The sequence below is a fragment of the Aphelocoma coerulescens genome, unplaced genomic scaffold (assembly GCF_041296385.1).
Source record: "Aphelocoma coerulescens isolate FSJ_1873_10779 unplaced genomic scaffold, UR_Acoe_1.0 HiC_scaffold_60, whole genome shotgun sequence".
In the NCBI taxonomy this organism is placed as follows: Eukaryota; Metazoa; Chordata; class Aves; order Passeriformes; family Corvidae; genus Aphelocoma; species Aphelocoma coerulescens.
This window is the reverse complement of record NW_027183949.1, coordinates 1,487,981-1,507,407: the sequence shown is the minus strand read 5'-3', so window position 1 is coordinate 1,507,407 and position 19,427 is coordinate 1,487,981. Positions and strand designations below refer to the sequence as shown.

The window sequence follows — 19,427 nt, the reverse complement described above, 5'->3', positions numbered from 1 at the left end:
TCAATTGAAAGAAGCTGAAGCACTGGATGTATTAAAATGCATCCCAAAATTGCATATGGAAAAAGGAAAAGAACTTGTGGGTTTGGGAAGATGAGGGTGAATTTTGTTAACAGCATCTCGGAAACAGCACCAACAGAAGGAACGATTGTTGTTGAAACGCTCCCACATGGAGCGACAGAAGAAGTTTTTAATCTTGAGCTTGGATTTGTTTGAGCAAAGGAAATAATAATAATAACAACAATGAGAATAATAACAAAAAATAATGATCTACATGTATATAATATAATATAATAAAAATCAATGTTTATGTTTTCACATGTATATCATGACATTGTGAAATAATGCTCCAAATACCCATTTGTTAGCTTTGGCTGCTCAGGGATATAAGACTAAATACGCTACAGAAAAGGACTGGCCAGGACCCCAGCATCGCTGGGAGACTGTGGGAGATTGTATACAACAGATGAAGGAGGAAGGGATGAAAGTGGCTGTTTTTATAGGGTTTGCTGACGCTAGGACGTGGAATGCTTTGTCTGTTACTGCGAAAAATAAAGTGAGTAAGACTGCTGGGTTTTTCATATCCCAGACTATCCACAAGCTGCAGAACTGATTGAACAGATGAAGGGGTTGTTAAAAGAACAGTTGAAAAATATAGGAGATGGGAATGTGTCGCAATGAAAAACCCACCTCCCAGATGTGCTCCATATCCTTAACAATGGGCCCACTGGGGAAATGGAAACCCCCTGGATGCGCATGGCTGCACCCAATTTGCAAATAGAACCACGGACATTGACACTTTGACTTCCTGGGAAATTGTTCCAGGGGTGATGGTCCCTGACAGGGCCATCGCAGAGGCTGCAGGGCTGGACCTTTACGCATTAGAATTAATTAGGAAAAATCAGAAGCAAATGAGAGTTATCAGTACCGGCACAGGAATTCAGGTTCCTCCGGGACACTTTGGTTTGATAACTGCCCACTCAAGCTTGGCCTTGACAAGTGTTCATATGGTGGGAGGAGTGGTTGGTGCAGATTATCAAGGAGAAATTAAAGTAGTTCTGTTAAACAATAGTGAACAACACTGGATTATTCAACCCCACGGCAGGGTAGCACAGTTATTGATATTGCCAGTTTGTAAAACAACCGTGAAAAAAGGACATCCACTTCACATCACTACTGTTCATGGAGATAAAGGGTTTGGATCCACCAGTCCTGATCATGGAGCCAGAGTGTGGGTCCAGAGGCCAAATGGCCCGCCCGAGCCAGCTGAAGTAAGAGCTGTAAACAAAGACAACACTGTTTGAATCCTGAAACCTGGGTGAGAAAGATGGGCACATGTCCCTGCAGCCAAGTGTTCTGTGAGAGAACAAAGAGATGTTACAGGATATTGTTTTGCAGAGCCTGCCAGACCAAATCTCCCTGTTTGCCCCAATGGTCCCTTTGGAAAGTGCTCTGATCCACGGCGCTCGATGTGAAGACTGATGTGCCACTGAGTGAGTGACTTCTGCAGACAGAAAGGGACCACTTAACAGTGAAACTATTGTTGATCTTGTTGATTTAATGTTGTCCTTGTAATCGGAGCACTGGTTGGGAAAATAGCTTTCTAACAGCAGGAGCAGAGATAGGGAACTCATTTAACCTCAGTAATTGCTGGGTGCGTGCAAGTCCAGAAGGATCCGATGACTGGCCTTGGCTGGCCCATCTGGCCCAACCCAAATGGTGGGTTAGAAACTTGAGCACAGTTCACGATAAAAACAGAGCTCTAGACCGAGGGTGGCGATCCCCGACCGCTGCCTTTTCATAGAAAAGGCATTTCTTGCCTAAATCGGATAAAGAGGAATATGTGTAGGAAAAAGTGTCTGTGGATGGATGTTGTCTCCTGGAATAGGTTGTATGCACCCACACTGTAAACTGTTCAATTGCAGCCAGTATAAAGGGAAATGGAATCAAACTCACGGACAGCTCTTTAATCATGGCTGGGTTAAGCGTTCCTATGAAGATTGTGAAAAGATACCCTTAAAGCACTTCCCGTATGATATTTTGGCTTGTCAACAAAGAATTTCTAATACTTAAATCTAAGATTGTAGGATGAAAAGAATTGTTATGAAGGTTGCAGTTCGTCTCTAGGTCAAAGGACTGATTGAAGTAGTGAGGCCTGAACAACAGGCCCTGACTGAGGCCTGAACAACAGGCTCTGAGCCAAAGTTGACATCTAGATGAACCTTCCAACCAAATGTTCTATTTGTATCTGCTCATTAACAAAGCATTAGTAGCAATATGCTCTATGTTCATTGGTGAAACACGGATTGACCTTTCTGTATTTAGAAACTGGACGAGGCCCCATCTGGCCTTGTTTGGGGCTTTAGGATCAAACTCCCTCGGTTCCTCCTTGAGCCCTGGCCAGGCTTTGGGAGAAACCAAACAGGAGAATGAGACCAGATGTTCCCACACTAGCAGTGATGTCGGCTTGTTTGTTCAACGCTGTCAAAGCTGGGCCCTCTCACAGCGAGGTTGAAGCCTCGTTGCCCGCAAAGGTGGATGCACCTGCAGGAACTCCCAGGGTGCGGGAATGCCTCTCCAGTCCTTGGCTGTGACAGCTTCCCCCAGCTGATGTGAGGATGTGGATGATGGCAAGGCCTGAGGGTAACTGGTGCTGTCTCTTTCTTGATTACTGTACGCAATCTTTGGTAGTGATGATTGGGTGCTTTGCTGGGCTTCTCCTTTTGTGATTCTTTGCAGTTTTGCATTCTAATAACTTACACTATTCCTGAACTTGGTGTCTGTGTCTTTGGGGCTGACCCTGCCCACTGGCAAAACAGACGCTGAGGGCCCTCGGAGAACCAAAGGTGCCTTGTGACACCGTGGGGCCTCGTGTAACCAAGGGCACCCCAGTGACAGCGTGGGGCCCAAAGGAACCAAGGGGCCAGCGTGGCACTGCAAGGCCTCGTGGAACCATGGAGAGCATTGTGACACTGAGGGGAGTCTTATAATAATCAAGGGTCCATTGTTTTCCTCTCCCTGCCCCGGCCCCAGCCCTGCAAAGAAGCCCAGTCCTGTCTGGCCCTGCAGCAGGAACTGGAGGCACTGGAGGTGCGGGACAGTGACTCTGTGTCTGGAATGCTCAGGAGATCCTCAGCTCGGGCAGCTCCTGCAGCCCCAGGGCCCCGCTGCCCAGCACAGCAGCAGAGAGTTGGCTCTGGGGCTCCTCAGGCTGCTCCTGCTGCTATCCCAGGGACAGGGCAGCCTCTTGCCAGGGCTCCTCTGCACACACACGAGCTGCTGCTCTTCTCCTGGCCCATCCCAGCTCCCCACAGAGCCTTTCCCAGGGGAACACGTCTGTGCTGGCCTGAGCAGCCCTTGCTGTAGCCTCTGCCCTGCTGCCCACAGCCCCCGAGCTGGGGGTGCTGCTCTGCAGAGCATGGGGGCTGTGCTGCCCGGGGCCATGGGCTGCCTCTGCTGGGCTGTGCTGCTCAAGCTGGGAGACAGAGCTCTGCAGCTGATGGTGCTCCCTGCACGGACCCCCTCCCACACAGGCTCTGCTGTGGCCATGGAGGGTGCTCCGAGGTGCCTGCCTTGTTCCAGGGCTGGCGCATGGGCTGGGGCTGCCCTGGATCCTCCTCTGCAAGTTCCCAGAGGGTCAGACAGGTCACTGCCCAGACTCCTTTCCCTGTACCTGCTGTGTCCCCTGGGGCTGCAGAGCTCTCATGGCTCACAGGAAACATTCAGTCCTTTATCTCTGGGTGAGCCCACCCTGGACAGGCCTGTGCCCAGGGAGCTCCACTCACGGCTGATCCCTGGCACACACTGTCCCTGCAGGTCCCCTGCGTTCTCCTGGCAGCTCCCAAGTCCCTCCAGAAGAACATTCCCCTGCCATCAGGCCTGGCACAAGCTGCAGAGCCCCAGGAAGGTTCATCACAGACCATTCACCATCTGGTGGGCACTGGCCACCACCAAGCAAAACCTGAACCACACCTGAGTCTCTTGAAGGCCACACTGGGACCCTGATCTCATCCCACTGAGCCCTGGGAGAACAAGGAACACAGGCAGCCTCTTTAGAGTCTCTTCCTTGGGCCTCTTCCTGACAGTGACTGTGCAGGGAGAGCAAAGCCTTCCTGCAGTGCCTTCAGGAGATGCCCTTTGCTGATGGAACTGCTGTGGCGGAGCCCAGCTGTGTCCCAGCAGTGCCCATGGCCTGTCCCTGCCTGTGACACGCAGCAGGACTCGCACCACCCGCACAGAGCTGTTGGCCTTACACCATCACAGCAGCTCCAAAGGAGAGAGTGGAAGTAATAAGAGAGGAGCTCTGAAAAGACCAAGCTCTGCTGCTCCCTGGCTGTGCTGCTCTGCTGGGACTCTTCCCTGCCCCACGCCTGCAAAACTGGTCCTGCCCTCCAGCTTCAGGGATGGACTCAACCAAAGGATCTTGAACAAAGACCTTGCTGATGGGTCCTTTCTTTCATGTGAATACACACAGAGCAGACTCCTTATTGACACAGTCCCTGTCAACAGTCCCATTCAGCCTGTAAACAGGGAATAAGATGCATAACAAAATCTTTTGGGTACAACATTAACATAGGAAAAGAAAAAAAGCCCCCAAAGCACCACCACCAAAACAACCTGAGAAGGCAGGCTGGGCCTCTAATGATTACACTTTAGCCTATGGAGCTGAAAACAGGCAGGTTTTTGCTTCTGGAAAGCATCCAGTCATCATTTTCCTCAGGGCATCCTTGAGCTCCTGGTTCCTCAGGCTGTAGATGAGGGACTTCAGGGCTGGAGGCAGCACCGAGTACAGAACTGGCAGTGCCAGGTCCACGGATGGGGAGGACCTGGAGGGGGGCTTCAAGCAGGCAACAAAGCCAGTGCTGAGGAACAGGGAGACCATGGCCAGGTGAGGGAGGCACGTGCAAAAGGCTTTGTGCCATCCCTGCTCAGAGGGGATCCTCAGCACAGCCCTGAAGATCTGCACATAGGAGAAAAGAAGGAACACAAATGAACCAAAAGTTAAACAGATGGAAAACACAACAAGCCCGAGTTCCCTGAGGTGGCAGTGTGAGCAGGAGAGCTTGAGGATGTGTGGGATTTCACCCAAGAACTGGCCCAGGGCACTGCCCTGGCACAGGGGCAAGAAAAAGGTAGTGGCCGTGTGCAGCAGAGCATTGAGAAAGCCACTGGCCCAGGCAGCTGCTGCCATGTGAGCACAAGCTCTGCTGCCCAGGAGGGTCCCGTAGTGCAGGGGTTTGCAGAGGGACACGTAGCGGTCGTAGCACTCGACGGCGGCGAGGAGGGAAAACTCCGCTGAAATGAGGAAGACAAAGAGAGAGAGAAAGAGAAAGAGAGAAAAAGAGAGAAAGAGAGAAAGAGAGAAAGAGAGAAGAGGAAGAGGAAGAGGAAGAGGAAGAGGAAGAGGAAGAGGAAGAGGAAGAGGAAGAGGAAGAGGAAGAGGAAGAGAGAAAGAGAGAAAGAGAGAAAGAGAAAGAGAAGGAGAAAGAGAAAGAGAAGGAGAAAGAGAGAAGGAGAAAGGGAAAGAGAAAGGGGCTGTGCAGCACCTCCTGCGTAGGAGGTGGTTGTGGTGTCCCAAAATGGAATTGTGCATGGCTTTGGGGACAGTGGTGCAGATGGAGCCCAGGTCGGTGAGGGCAAGGGTCAGCAGGAAGAAGAACATGGGGCTGTGCAGGTGCTGGCCGCAGGCTCCGGCGCTGATGATGAGGCCGCTGCCCAGGAGGGCAGCCAGGGAGATGCCCAGGAAGAGGCAGAAGTGCAGGAGCTGCAGCTGCCGCGTGTCTGCCAATGGCAGCAGGAGAAAGGGGCTGATGGAGCTGCTGTTGGACATTGGCTGTGTGTGGACATGGGGACCTGTTCATGGAGAAAAGTCAGTGACAGCTTAAGGGAAACGGCTCTCAGCCAAATCAAAGCCATGTCCCACAAATGCTTCTCCTGTCACACACTGACACCTTATGGGGATTCAGAGTGTCGCCACGGAGAACGGCTTTGGCTGGCCTGGGGCCTTGCGAGAGACGAGAGACGGGGCGGGCCGGGGCCGCGTCTGGCAGGAGGCGAGACAAAGAGCAAGAGGCGAGACAAAGAGTAGGATAGTTAACGGGAGATTGGGCGAGGAGATGGTAATCTGTAGCCCTTGGAGATGTAAAACATATAACCTTAGAAGCTGAAGTTTGTAGCTGCTGAACTGTGGGTTTGGAACAGTATATAAAGATGTGACTCGTGCGAGGAAATTTGGCTTTGCATGCGGCCGGCGAAGTCCGTGTTCCATCACCGACAACACCCTTCTGTTTTTCTAGCAGATCTTCCTTCAGCTCCAGCCGCAGCCCTGCTTGGTGCTGGCTGCGTGCGACATGAGTTTCAGGGCAATTGCTCCGGGGGGTTTTATAATTCAGCCTTGCTGTGCAGAAGTGGGAGGGGGACAGCCACCTGTCCTGGTGTTACACTTTGAAACCCCAGCTAACACAAGGGCACTCCCAGGGCCCAAGAACAGGAATGGCAAAAGCTGTTAAAGTGTTCTAGAGGTTTTTACAGCTCCTCTTCATCTCCCCGGCTGACTGGTTTTGGATGTCAGAAACACTCAGCATTGCTGCTGTCCTCGGGGAGAATAGAGCGAGTTCTGTGAGGCAAGGCGGTGAGTGGAGAGTGAGGGGAGGTGCTCTGTCACTCTGTCCTGTTCCAAGATCCTCTGGGCTTTCACCCTTGTCAGACAGAGGATAATCACCCTCCCATATTTCCCTTAGAAACCATCCCAACACTGCTGAGAGCAGATCGATCCACCACAGCCCATCAAATGTCCATCCCCTTCTCGAGGTCTCAGCCCCACATTGGTAGCCAAATACACACATGGCTCATTGCACCAACCCAACAGCACTTTGTCCATCATCAAACTTCTGTGTCTCACTGTGGGGCTTTCAGGTAACACAAAGATGCTACACGACCTGTTTGCGTCCTGGAGGGAAGCTCCGAGCTTAGGGGGAATCCTCAAGAAGAAAGCCAAGTGTCCTAATGATGGCATTGGATGTAGGGAGATGGAGCTCCTTCCCTGGCTGCATTGCCCACAGCCGGGCACTGGGGCCAGCGTCACCCTGAGCCAGCTGAGCCAGCTGTGCCCCCTCCCAGAGCCCCCCAGTGCCAGGCAGATGCTCCCGGCCCTGTGCTCTGCAGAGGGAACTGGGCCCGGGACCGCAGAGCTGCCCCACAGCTCTGCTGCAGCTCTGCCTGCACAGGAGGGGCTTCACGCCTTGGAGCCCCGGCCCTGAGGGCAGAGGCTTGGCTGAGGGAGAGAGGAGGGGAGGGGGCTTGTTCAGAGGGAGGGGCTGCACTCGAGGGCATCCTGTGGAGGTCTCTAAGCTCTCCGTGCCACAACATTTCTGCCTTTTGTTTTCTCTCATTGCCTGATCTTCTCTCTGCTTGCTGAAGATCTTCCTCCTGGAGATGTTTCCCTGTGCCTGATCTCTTCCTGCCAGCACTCACAGACCCCATATCTCTGTGCACTCTCCTTGGCCCTACAGAAACCTGCCTGTTTGCAGGGCACTGGCTGGGGACAGGTTCTGTTTGCAGGTGGGAGAAAGGACAGGTCAGACTAAGCCTGGCGGGTCCAGCAAAGGTGATGCCGGTGCTCTCCGTGGGCAGAGGAGTGCCTTGAAAGCACTTTAGGAAACTCCTGCAGAGCACTCAAGTTTCACTTCCCATGCCTTAGGGACTCTTAAAAATGAAGAATTCCTTTATCACTTCCCCCCCTCCCATTCCGCAAGAGTAGGAAACGGAAAACACTCTCAGGAAATTTCATCTTTATAGAAAGGCTTGTCTTGGAAATATTACTGGACTGAGCCTAAGCCCTGAGCATGTCCTCATGTTCTACACCAGGGATACTCAGAGAATGTACTTCCTGAATCCACAGTCAGTGGTATGTTCCAGCTTGAGGAGATCATTTCAGGAACTGCAGCTGCTTTGTCCTGCAGCCAGAGGCTTCCTGTGTCAAGGGCTGGGAATGATTCTCCCCCGGTCACTTGTCAGCATCTTCCCAGCCCTAACTGATGGAACCCCTCTGTGCCTCTGTGCCGTGCCCGGGCTGGCTGCAGGCAGTGCCCCAGCCGCCGGAAAGGCAGATCCTGTCCCTCCCTCATTGCTCGGGACTCTTCCCGGGGCACTGGGATGTGGGCATGTGCAATGCCAAGGGCAGGACCATGGGGTGGCCCCTGCCATGCTGCTGAGCAGCAAAAAAGAGGCAATGAGGCCCCAGGGCTGCAAGGGTCACTTGTCTCCCAACTGGCCCCAGGGGCAGGGACAGCAGCCCTGGCCAAAGTGCTGCAGAAGTTGCCTCTGTCAGGGCCTTGCAGCTTCTGCACATCCCTCTGCCCTCTCCGGCCCAGGCTGTCCTACAGTGTCTGTGCCCTGTGTCTCTGTCCCTGCAGGCTGTCCTCATCCCCCCGGCTGCCCCACCTCACCGGCCCCTTCCTTTGCTGATGGCTCTGCGGCCTGCCTGGCTCTGCCTTGGCACGCAAAGCCTTGGGCTGCTCCAGACTCCTTCTGGGGGACACGTGGCACCACAGCACTGCCCTGGGAGAGAAATTCCTTTCTCCTTGTGTCCAGTCTGGACCTCCCCACCTGCCCTTTGCATTAATTCTTTCTTTTGCCGGCTGTTCTCTACTATGTCAAAAGGATCCACCATCTCTGAAACCACCCTTCAAGCCCTCCCAGGACTCTCCTCCACTGTCCTCAGGCTCCACTCCACTGAGCACAGAGCCCCTTTGTCCCTATGTAGTGATCATGTGCTTGAGGCCACGGGCACCTGGACAAGAAGGTCGGTTCTTTTCTACAGGAAGGAAACCACAGAACCCCAGTGTTTTGAAGGCAGATGAGAGGCAGCCACCAGAGGCCAAGGCAAGCCAGACCTGTCTGTCCTTGCAGCTTCTGTCTGAAAGCAACCCTTGGACATATGGGGAGTTTTGGAGGTGGAGTTCCATTTCAGCTGTGGGTGCCTGGACCGGAATGACAGCTCTTCTCCCCAGGAAGGAAAGGGCAGAGCCCCAGGGTTTCAAAGGCTGATTAGTGGTGGCTCAAGGAGGCCAAGGCCAGCCAGACCTGTTTGTCTTGGCAGCTTTTGTCTTGGAGCGATCCTTGGATAGAGGGAATTTGGGAGGCCAAATCCCAGTTTTGTCCATGGACGTCTGGCCAAGAAGGACAGTTCTTTTCCATTGGCAGAAAAGTGAGGAGCCCCAGTGTTTCAAAGGCAGATGAGAGCTGGCCCTCAGGAATGCAAGGGGAGCTGGACATTCCTGGCAGCTTTTGTCTGGGAGCTATTCCTTGGATAGATGGAATTTCAGAGGTGGATTCCCAGTTTTGGCCATGGATGGCTGGACTTGAAAGATGTTTTTTTCCATGGGAAGAAAAGCACAGCCCCCCACCCCGTGTTTTGAAGGCAGATGAGAGGTGGCCCCTAAGAGGCCAAGGCCAGCCTGAGCTGTCTGTCCTGGCAGGTTTCACATGGGAACAATCCTCGGATAGAATCAAATTTGGAGGTAGAATCCTAATTTCAGCCATGGGTCCCTGGAGGAGAAGGACAGTTCTTTCCCACAGAAAGGAAAGCAAGGAACTCCAGCATTTCAGGGGCAGATGAGAAGCAACCCTCAACATGCCAAGGTCAGCCGGACCAGGCAGGTGGCCCCAGGGGGCCAAGCCAACCAGTCCTGTTCCATGTTCTTTGGATCCTTGGGGCCCTGCAGCATCACAATTTTGTTCCCCTGAGGCCCAGCAATATCACAGTGGTCTCCTTGGCTCTACAGCGGCACAAAGGCCCCTTGCTTCCATGAGGCCTTGCTGTGTCCAAACGGTTTCCTTGCTTCCATGGGGCTGCAAAATACCACTATGGCCCACTGGTTCCATGAGGTCACAGAGTGTCACAGTGGTCTCCATGATTCCATAAGGTCCTGCAGTGTCACAATGGCTCCTTGGTTCTATTGGGCTCCCCAGGATCACAGTGGCCCCTTGGTTCCACAAGGCCTGGCTGTGTCACACTGGCCCTTTGCTTCCATGAGACCTTGCAGTGTCACAATGGTTTCCTTGGTTCTATGAGGCCCTGTGGTGTCACAATGGCCCCTTGATTCCATTGGGCCTCTTACTGTTACGTAGTTCTTAGTTCCGTGATGCCCTGTAGTGTCACAGTGGTCTCCTTGGCCCCATGGTGCCACGCAGTGTCCCAAGGGCCCCTTGGTTCTATGAGGCCTGGCTGTGTCACAATGGCCCCTGGCTCCCATGAGGCCCTGTGATGTCACAATGGTCTCATTGGTTCCACGAGGCCCTGCAGGTCCACAATGGCCCTTCGGTGTCACAAGGCCTTGAAGTGTCATAATAGTCTCAGCGGGTTCCCCCGCTGCTTCACAATGGCCTCCTTGGTTCCGTGATGCCCCGTAGCGTAACAATGGTATCCTTGCTTCCACACAGTCAGAATGGCCCCGTGGCCTCATGGAGCCCCACAGTGTCACTGCGATCCCCTTGATTCCACGAGGCCCTGCCGTGCTACAATGACCCCTTGGTTATACAAGGCCCTGCGGTGTCACAATGGCCCCTTGGTTCTGAAGTGTGCAAGAGCCTAATCATAGGAGAAAGGCTCCAAAAAATGCTTTGTCATTATCACTGCTCAGCACCAGAAAGGCTTCAAAAGTGCTTCGTCATTATGGCTGCTTATCATAATCACTTTTGAACGCCTGGAAACTACGTGCCGTACGGGACGTGCATAGCCCGCCTGGAGGCCCATAAAAAGGAAGGCAAAACTGGTGCAAAATGTGGAGGCGAAAGCGAAAGGTAGAATCCCTGCCCTTTGCCTTTCCCCACACCACCACCATCGCCAGCCACGAGACACCCTGAGGCCTCCGGGAGCCGACGCCGCCCGCCTGGGGAGAACCCCCCAATCCTTCACCCTGGACTGAAATCCCGAGTGAGCTGTGCAACCCCTACCCCTGCTCCTTCGTCCCAGGCGGACCGAGGTTCAGCTGCAAGCATGGAGCCTGCATCTCGGAGGACGGGCCGCCGCTTTCCAGCCAAACTGCTCCAGAGATGGGAAGAGGCAGATAAGACGCTTCAAACAGCAGGAAAAAAAAAGGCAAAAACTTCTCCACTTCCCCCACCCTGTCTCAGCAGCAACAAAGGTAGCACAGTGTGGTGGTGACTTATCCTATGCTTTTAGAGTAACCTTGGCTTTTTCTAACTCTTCTCTACTTTTCTCCGTCTTTCGCTTTGCCTCTCTTACCATTAGATAAACAGATACCCATTTTTTTGGCACCAACATTTAATCTCGTTTGGTTTTAATCTCGTCTCTGGGAATATTTTGAACCTTCAAAGTTCTTTCCTTTTTATACTCAGAGATTTTGTTTTCTTTGCCCTTCTGGGTGTAAATCAGATAGTAACAAAGTGTCATAATGGTCTCCACGCTTCCATGAGGCCCCACGATGTCACAATGGACTTTTGGTTCCATGAACTTTCGTTCTGTCAGCAACAGTCTCCTTGGGTCCGCAGTGTCACAATGGACCCTTGGCTCCATGAGGTTCAGTAGCGTAACATGGACGCCTTGATTCCATGAGGTCGTGTAGTGTCACAATGATCTCCTTGCTTCTGCGGCCCTGCTGTGTAACAATGGGCCTGTGGTTCCATGAAGTTCTGTACTGTCAACCATGATCTCCTTGCTTGCACAGTGTCATAACTGACCCTTGGTTCCATGAGGCGCCTGGCCTCCAACAGCCCCTAAGAGACCCTTATGGCCCCTCAAGGCCCCTCACAGCCCCTCATGACCCCTCGGTGCCCCTCACAGCTCCCCAGGGCCCCTCATGGCAGCTCACAGTCCCTCACAGTTCATGGCCCCTCATGACCCTTCACAGCCCCTAACAATCTCTCATGGCCCCTCACAGCACCTCATGGCCCCTCATGGCCCCTCACGGCCCCTCACGACTCCTCATGACCCTTCACAGCCCCTAACAAGCCCTCATGGCGCCTCACAGCCCTTCACAGCCCCTCATGGCCTCTCACAGCCCAAGGCATGGGACTCCTTCCGAAGGAGAAGAGATCGGGCTCTGCTTGTTCTCCTTTTATTTTGGTCACTTCACAGTGATGAGTAAAGGAAAGCTGAAATGGAGCCTTTCCCCAGCATTTCCCTCTGGGATAATTGCGGGGCTGAAGCTCTGTGCTGGCGCTGGCCCATGTGTGAACATCGCTGCAGCCCCCCACAGCCTTTGCTGTCCCCCGTGTCCATTCCCGGTCCCTGAGACCCGCCCAGCTCTGGCAGCAGCAGGAGCCACCGCGCAGTGGGCCCTGTACCGGCACAGCCGGGGCTCCTGGCCAAGAGCAGCAGCAGCGCCAGCCCCTTCCCACCTGCTTGTGCCTCGGCTTCCCAAGAGGTTTTTCCCGGTGAATTTCTGGACTAGAGACACAATCAGCCACAAACAGACCTGATTCCTCAGAGCCCGGCTGTGCTGCCCTGATGCAACCTTCAGAGAAAGAAAGGATCCGGTTCCAGCACTGTTCCCAGCACCGTTTCACTCATCCTCAGGTGACAGCAGGAGGCTTTTCTTGCGTTTGCCTTGGGAATTACAGATCATGGCTGCTCTTCCCCCTCTTCTGGTTGCCACTTGAATTTTATCTGAAAAACTGCAATTGCCTCTTTTGATCGGTGCTAGCCACAGTGCTTTTCTGATGGGGAATTCAGATGCTTTGTTGCAGGCATCCTGATTAGCAGATCTTGAAATGTTCACAGGTCTATAAGCAAAAAGTCAAGGAGAATGAAAGCCATACAGGCCACATTCACAGCGCTCAAACACAGCCCTTTTGCTGGTGCTCTTGAAATAGAATCAGCTGCCAGAGGCCAGCACAGAAATTGCCTCTGGAGTGTGGAATGAAACGAAAAAATCCACCGGGAGAAAGAGGAAGCAGAACTTCTGCACTCGCTTCATTGCTTCTTCCCAGCAGCAGGAGACGTGGATGTCCAGAGGTACGTCCCGCTGCTGCTGACCACAGTGAGAGCACAGCCTGCTGCCCAGTCCCAGCGGGAACCCGAGCCCAGCCCGGGGAGCTCCCGCAGCGTCGGCAGCTCAGCGGACGCGGTGCCAGGGCCGCAGCCCCGGGAACACGCCCGCCCATTGTGGGGCAGCGGCGCAGGCCCAATGTCCTGCGGCCCAAACTTGCTGCTGCTGCTGCTGCTGCTACGCAAGGCCCATCCTTCTCCCCCTGCTCCTCTCCCAGCACGGCGCAAATTGCACCTCGCGGGATGCTTCCCCGGAGGCTGCTCAGGCGCCCCGCTCCTCTTTCCACCTGAGCGTCACTGCGGAGGAATCTTTGGCGCACTTCCGTAAGCCCGGGCCTCTCGCTTCGTGCTGAATCGGGGATGCAAATGGCCTTGTTAGGAAAGTCAAAAGCCAAGGGAATGGATTAGGAATTATTTGAAAAAACTACCCTTCTTCCAGGCAAGGTACACCAAGTCATTTCCCGCATTTCTCCTTTGCTGATTCTTTCAGTCGCCTGCTCGGCGAGCTCCAGCTTCTTCTGCTGCTTCCTGTGAACCGATTGCACTCTCGATTTGAGCACCAACGCACCAGATGTGCAAGTATCTACGCTGAACTCAGAAACCAACTGCCTCTGTCAGACCATTTTCACAGTCCAGCTCACTTGCAAGATGTCCACTGAGAGCTTGGAAGGATTAGCCCCCAGCTCTCCACTTCTGGCTGCAGGCTCCGGAGATTCTTTCTCTCCATTCAGCCAGCCTAACAATTGCTGCTACCCCCTCCTCCTGTTTCCTTAGCCTACAACAGTAACGACGAAAACCTTACCCACGGCACAACTCGCTAGTCCACCAGGAGGAGAAAGGACAAGTTGTCAAGCTCTCAAAACCTTGGTCCTGCTTTGCTGCAAGAGTCCTGCTGCACGCACAGTGTGGCAAGCCAAGAGAAGCTGCATGTGATGGCACATCTTGTGACAGGAGCTCCAGCTCGGTCTCCAGGAAAGGGTCTTGAAAAGAGCAAACATCACTGTGGACAAGATTCTTGCAAAAGCAAAACAGCTTCCCAGAAGGGACATGCAAACGGAAAGAAACAACCCAAGATGTTCCCGTATACTATTAATTGCTTCCCTTCTATGCTCCCCTTTTCTGTCTTGCACTAGTTCTACCTCACAGTCCTTCCAAACTGATCTTACCTCAAACACCTAGGACTTAGCAAGTTTGAGACACTCTACAATACCAAGAGCTACACACAGCTTGCCTTCTCCCTGTTTGGCTTTGAAAGCAATGCTGGAGACCCCAGAAGCCTGCCAAGGGAAGATTTTAGAGCCCAGTGCCTTGCTCGGCTCTGGCTTCTAGAGACAGGGCATGTGCTCCCATGGGACTGCACCCTCAGCAGTGACAATAGACAGCAGCAGCAACAAAGGTGATTCCCATGACACTGTCGCAGGGCTCAAGACTCCGTGTCTTGGCTTCACATGGCAAAGCTCACTGTCCGTTTGGACAGACTCAGCATCCAAACTAGTCTGCTTTTCTACCTGTGTCAATGAACAGCAGGAGAGGGAAACCAGCCAGCAGTTTCTTTGCAGAGAGGGCCTTTGTTCCAGGCTGAAAGTGCTGGATTGGCAGGGAGGAGGCAAACAGCTGAGAGCTTAGCTGCTCTATTGGACCGGCATCAGAACTCAGCAAAAAGAGTGTTTCCATTCTTTTATTTGAAGCCTCCTATCGGCAGTCTCCGATTTTCACCTGGAACCGGACAAGAAAACAGCAACAGCCCTGCCGACGAGGGCACCGCGCCGGGCACGGCCCCGCCGCTCGCACTGCCCACGCCGAGCGGCCGGGGAGCAGCGCTGCACCGCGCAGGGGCTGCACGTCTCCCTCCTCACGTCCTGCTCTGCCCTCCCACGGGGCTGCCTCTGCCTGGCGCTGGCAGGCTCCTCATTCAGCACTTTGCTCTGCTCCAGGCGAAAAGCGCGGACAGCGCTTTGGTTGCTCGCGAGCAAGAGACCGCGGCGCGGGGCGAGCCAGCAGCAGCAGGGGCAAGTTGCAAGACTGCCGCAAGGAAGAGTTACAATCTGGTGAAGAAGAAGCTAAACAAGACGGTGCGTTTGGCGCGGCTGCGGGAGGAAGAGATGCTCCGGGACTCCGCTTCGGCCCCGGAGCGGCCCGTGCTGGCCCGGGGCGCGCGGGGCTCGGCCGCGGGGCGCGCGGGGGAAAAACGGACACCCGGGCAACAGACACACGGACACGCGGACCAACGCTCCCAGCGCTTCGGCGGCAGCAGCGGCAGCAGCAGCAGCGGCAGCAGCGGCAGCAGCAGCGGCAGCAGCAGAAGAGCAATACAAGAGCAGCGGTTCTCCAGACCCTCTGCGTTCCTTCTCCTGTTCCTCCTCTCCTTCTCCCAGTGTCCCGCATCCCCTGTCCCGCTCTCCCTTCAGTGCTCCACCCCCTCCGCCCCTTCCGCGGCCTCCCTCTCCCCATGCCAGGCCGGGCCATGCGCCCGGCCCGCCCCCGGCCCCGGGCGGGGCTGCGCCCTCCCCGCCCCCGGGCGTCCCGCCGCGGTCTCGCCTCCGCCCGGCTCTTGCCCTACTGGCGGTGGCGCCGCTGGGCGGGCATCAGTGCCTGCCTCTTGGGCAGCACTGTTAGCCTCTGGCTCCGGCTGGCCCGGCCCCGGCCCCGGCCCCGGCCCCGGCCCCGGCCCCGGCCCCGGCTCCTCCCGGGGCCCGCCGAGGAGACAGACGGCGCGGCCGCTCCCGCCGCGTCCGCGGCGTCTTCCCCGGTCCGAGCTCTTCCGCTCGGCAGCGCGGCCCCCGCCCCCGAGCCGCCGGTGTCCCCTTCGAAAGAGGCAACATCTGGGGATACCCGGCCCGGGGCGGTTGAGGAGCGCCCGGCGGCCGTTTCTGGCCCCGGGCCGAGCGCTGACAGCCGCGTCTCGCCGGCAGGGAATGCGCTGCAGGGCCTGAGGGAGCGCTACCTGGAGGGTTCGCTGCTGGGGCGCGGCGGCTTCGGCAGCGTCTTCGCGGCCACGCGGCTCTCGGACGGCGCCCCGGTGAGTGGCGGGGCCGGCGGCGGGCGCAGGAGGCGGGGGGCAAAGGAGGAGGGCGCAGGAGAAGGAGGATGGGGCTCGGCAGGGCGGGCGGCGAGCTCAGCCCGCTGCTCCCCTTGGCTTGCAGGTGGCCATCAAATGGGTGCCACGGACCCGCATCCGTCATTGGGGCGAGCTGGTGAGTGAGCGGGGGGGTAGGGGTGGGGGTGGTGGGCAGCGGGAGAAGGCGGGGCATGACGGGCGGGGATGAGCCGAGGCCCGGGAGGGTGGAAGGCGCCAGGACGCCTCGGGGGAGAGCGGGCGTGGGGGCAGCGGAGGGCGCAGAGCATCCCGGGCTGGGCGAGGGCTTCCCGAGCCCTGGCACGGCATCAGCCCCACTGACGGCATCGTGCTCCTCCCGCAGCCCAACGGCACCAGCGCACCACTCGAGGTCGTGCTGCTGGACAAGGTGTCCACCGGCTTCCCTGGTGTGGTGCAGCTCCTCGAGTGGCTCGAGCTCCCCAGCAACGTGGTGCTGGTGATGGAGCGGCCGGAGCAGTCTCAGGACCTGCTCCATTTCATTCGAGCGCGGGGCTTCCTGTCCGAGGAGGTGGCACGGGAGCTGTTCCGCCAGGTCCTGGAGGCCGTGCGGCACTGCACCAGCTGCGGGGTCCTTCACAGGGACCTGAAACCAGAGAACATCCTGGTTGACCTGGCCACGGGCCAGGCCAAATTGATTGACTTTGGCTGCGGCACCTACCTGCAAGACACAGCCTACACCAGCTTTGCAGGTGAGTCCTCACCAGGGTAGGCTCCCGGTGCCGGCATCTCGCGGCCCAACCTGGCTGTGGCAGCGGGGATTCTCCCTTTTGATGCCAGTCATGGGACCGAGTTTTCAGCCCAGTTGCTTTTGAGTGCGGGTGGCCGGGGGGCCATCTTCCAGCCCTGCTGGCAGCCTTCGCCAGCCACTCTGCCCAGGACTGGCGCTGGGGCTGGGGCAGCCAGTGTGACAAAAACACACCCGTGGGTGGGGGTAGCAGAGAGGGGGGGGCCAGAAGCTGTGCACCCGCCGGTTTGGTGTGCAGGCAAGAACCGGCTTGGACTGCTCAGCTCGCCTTGTTTGCCTTGGCTTCAGAATGTTTTTTTGGGGCAATGCAGGCAGGGAGGGTGAAGGCATGGTTTTCCCACCCCCGGCACTGAGCGGGTTTTCCCTTTGCATGGAATGCTTGAGCCTTGCCAGGGCTTCCGCTGCCCTCTTGTGACACCGGTGGCTTCTTTTACAACCCCCAGTTTGTCCACAAGTCACAGGCGCTGGCGAGAGGGCAGCGGGTCATGCCGCGTGCCACCGGTGCGGCCCCTGCGTGCCCAGGGATGCTGGGGCGAGGCTCCGGGAGCAGGCAGCATCCCGCTAATGAAGTGCCTCTCTATTCCGTAGGAACACCATCGTACAGCCCCCCGGAATGGACCCATTTTGGCTGGTACTACGGCGAGGCAGCTACCGTCTGGTCCCTGGGCATCGTGCTGCACCAGATGGTCTGCGGGCGGCACCCGTTCCCGAAGGGCCGGAACATCAGCTGGGGCCAGCTGTCGCTCCCAGAACGGCTCTCTCAAGGTGCATGCTCATCCCTGCGGCACGGGGGGAATAGCAGTACTGGGAGACAGCAGCGGGCTCATGAGCATCCCGCTCTGGCAGCTGCCGAGGAGGTGGCACATGCCTCGCTCTCCTGCTCTCCTCCAAAACAAAGAATGGATGGGAAAGTTCAGGCACAGCTCGGAGCCCCCATGGCATGGCCTGGGCATGGCAATAGTGGGGCAAAGCGGACAGGAGCCTTCTGCAACTGACCGGCGCTTTCTGGTTTCTCCCCACAGACTGCAAGGAACTGATCAGATGGTGTCTGTCCCTGCACTCCTTGGACAGGCCCTCATTAGAAGACCTGTCGTGTGATCCTTGGCTGCAGGATATTCATCATCCATAGAAGAAGGGAGAGAGCCACAGGCACACTTTGATCCAGGGAGCCGGTAAGTTACAGCTCCACACGTGCCTTGGCCAGAAGAAGCCAAGAAACGCAGGCTTTTTTGCCCTGCCTGTATTGCTGCACAGGGGTCGTCAGATGGGGACCCGCAGCCCTTGTGCTGGCGCTGAGCTGCTCTTCCCAGCACTGGTGGCCGCCGTGCAAGCTGCTTTTGCTTGTCCTGCTTCACTGACAGCCGGGGCCCTGGGCGGGGCACTGACAGCCTGCTCTCAGCCGCAGGGAAGAAGGAGCCCCTGGAGAAGCTGTACTCCTGCTGCTGCTGGAGACATGGAGGACGACGTCAAGGATGGCAAGCTCTTCCTCGACCTGGCCACCGGCAAGCTGAAGATGATGGGCTTCGATTCTGGCACCTTCTTCAAAGCCAGGCTCCACAGCGAATTTACAGATGAGTCCACAGCCAGGGGGATGCTCCCAGATTTGGGCATTGCACGGCCTGGCCGGGAAGCAAAGGTTCCCCCCTTTGCTGGGGCGGATGCAACTAATTCTTCAGCCGGCTGCCAAGCTGCTTTTCGGCAGGGCGGGCGGGATGGGCTGGGGTGCTTAGGAAATGGGAGTCGGCTCCTGGCCCTGCCAACAGCCCCCACCGCCCACTGTTCCCCGGGCTGGGGCTGGGGCAGCCAGCCCGACACAAACAAGCCCCCATGGCAGGAGCAGAGGTGGCACTCCAGGAGCTGTGCACGGGCTGCTTTGTTTTGCAGGAAAGGAAGGGCTTGGGCTGCTCCACTCGGCTTGTTTGCTTTGGGCTCGCTGTGCCTGTTGGGGGTCAGTGCGGGGGGGAGGGGAGAAAGCGTGGGCTTCCCTCGCCCGAGGGTGGGTTTTTCCCCAGCATGTAGGGAAGGTTGGGCCTTCCTCAGGCCCCCAACAGAGAGAAGACTTTTTACCTTTTTTCTTGTTTCTCCTTTTTGTCTGTAATCCCTTTTCATTAATTTGTTGTTTCTTTCCCTTAAAGGAGGTGTTGTAGGTGGTGTCCAGTCTGGATCGGGAAGTGCTTGGGACCAGCTGCGGCGTGGATGGGACGGGGCCTTGGAGAAGGCCGAGGACATCGCTTGGGAGCAGCTTTTCTTCCGGCGGCGGGTGGCGTGCGGTGGGTCCCCGTCTTCTTGGCACGGCTGGGATAAGGGCTTTTGGGAGATGGCAGCGAGCACAGGAGCATCCCAATGGGCAGCTGCTGAGGAGGTGGATCTGCCACGGCTGGCTGCGGGCGGTGGCACGTGTCCTGCCATCCTGCTCTCCTGCCAAAGGCAGCAGTGACGGGCGGCTTCGGGCACCGCTCTGAGCACAGCCAGCACGGCCTGGGCACCACGGGCGGCTGGGACAAGGGGGACAGCAGCCTTCAAGTGACGGGCGGTTTCTGCTTTCTCTCCTTGCAGCCGGGCTCTGTGGATGCTGA

The 19,427-nt window shown here is 56.4% G+C and overlaps 2 protein-coding genes across 2 annotated transcripts; one reads left to right on the top strand and one right to left on the bottom strand.

Annotated features, from left to right (window-relative positions):
* Positions 1–4,654: 4,654 nt before the first annotated feature.
* Positions 4,655–8,668, bottom strand: LOC138101995 (olfactory receptor 14J1-like). The gene is made up of 2 exons (XM_068999742.1): positions 8,605–8,668; positions 4,655–5,292 (listed from the first exon to the last, which is right to left on the bottom strand). The coding sequence occupies exons 1-2, from the start codon at positions 8,666–8,668 to the stop codon at positions 4,655–4,657; spliced, it is 702 nt and encodes a 233-aa protein (XP_068855843.1).
* A 6,790-nt stretch (positions 8,669–15,458) lies between these two features.
* Positions 15,459–17,980, top strand: LOC138102064 (serine/threonine-protein kinase pim-1-like). The gene is made up of 5 exons (XM_068999821.1): positions 15,459–16,028; positions 16,153–16,203; positions 16,429–16,795; positions 17,440–17,616; positions 17,874–17,980. The coding sequence occupies exons 1-5, from the start codon at positions 15,459–15,461 to the stop codon at positions 17,978–17,980; spliced, it is 1,272 nt and encodes a 423-aa protein (XP_068855922.1).
* The last annotated feature ends 1,447 nt before the right edge of the window (positions 17,981–19,427 follow it).

What these genes read in the sequence shown, in the direction of transcription:
- LOC138101995 (XM_068999742.1), bottom strand. Translation starts at nt 8,668, where the DNA reads ATGGTGGATCCTTTTGACATAGTAGAGAACAGCCGGCAAAAGAAAGAA. An exon ending in AGAATTAATGCAAAGGGCAG is followed by an intron (nt 5,293 to 8,604) that starts GTGGGGAGGTCC and finishes TCCTCATTTCAG; the next exon opens with CGGAGTTTTCCCTCCTCGCC.
- LOC138102064 (XM_068999821.1), top strand. Translation starts at nt 15,459, where the DNA reads ATGCCAGGCCGGGCCATGCGCCCGGCCCGCCCCCGGCCCCGGGCGGGG. An exon ending in TCCGTCATTGGGGCGAGCTG is followed by an intron (nt 16,204 to 16,428) that starts GTGAGTGAGCGG and finishes CTCCTCCCGCAG; the next exon opens with CCCAACGGCACCAGCGCACC. An exon ending in CCCAGAACGGCTCTCTCAAG is followed by an intron (nt 17,617 to 17,873) that starts GTGCATGCTCAT and finishes TTCTCCCCACAG; the next exon opens with ACTGCAAGGAACTGATCAGA.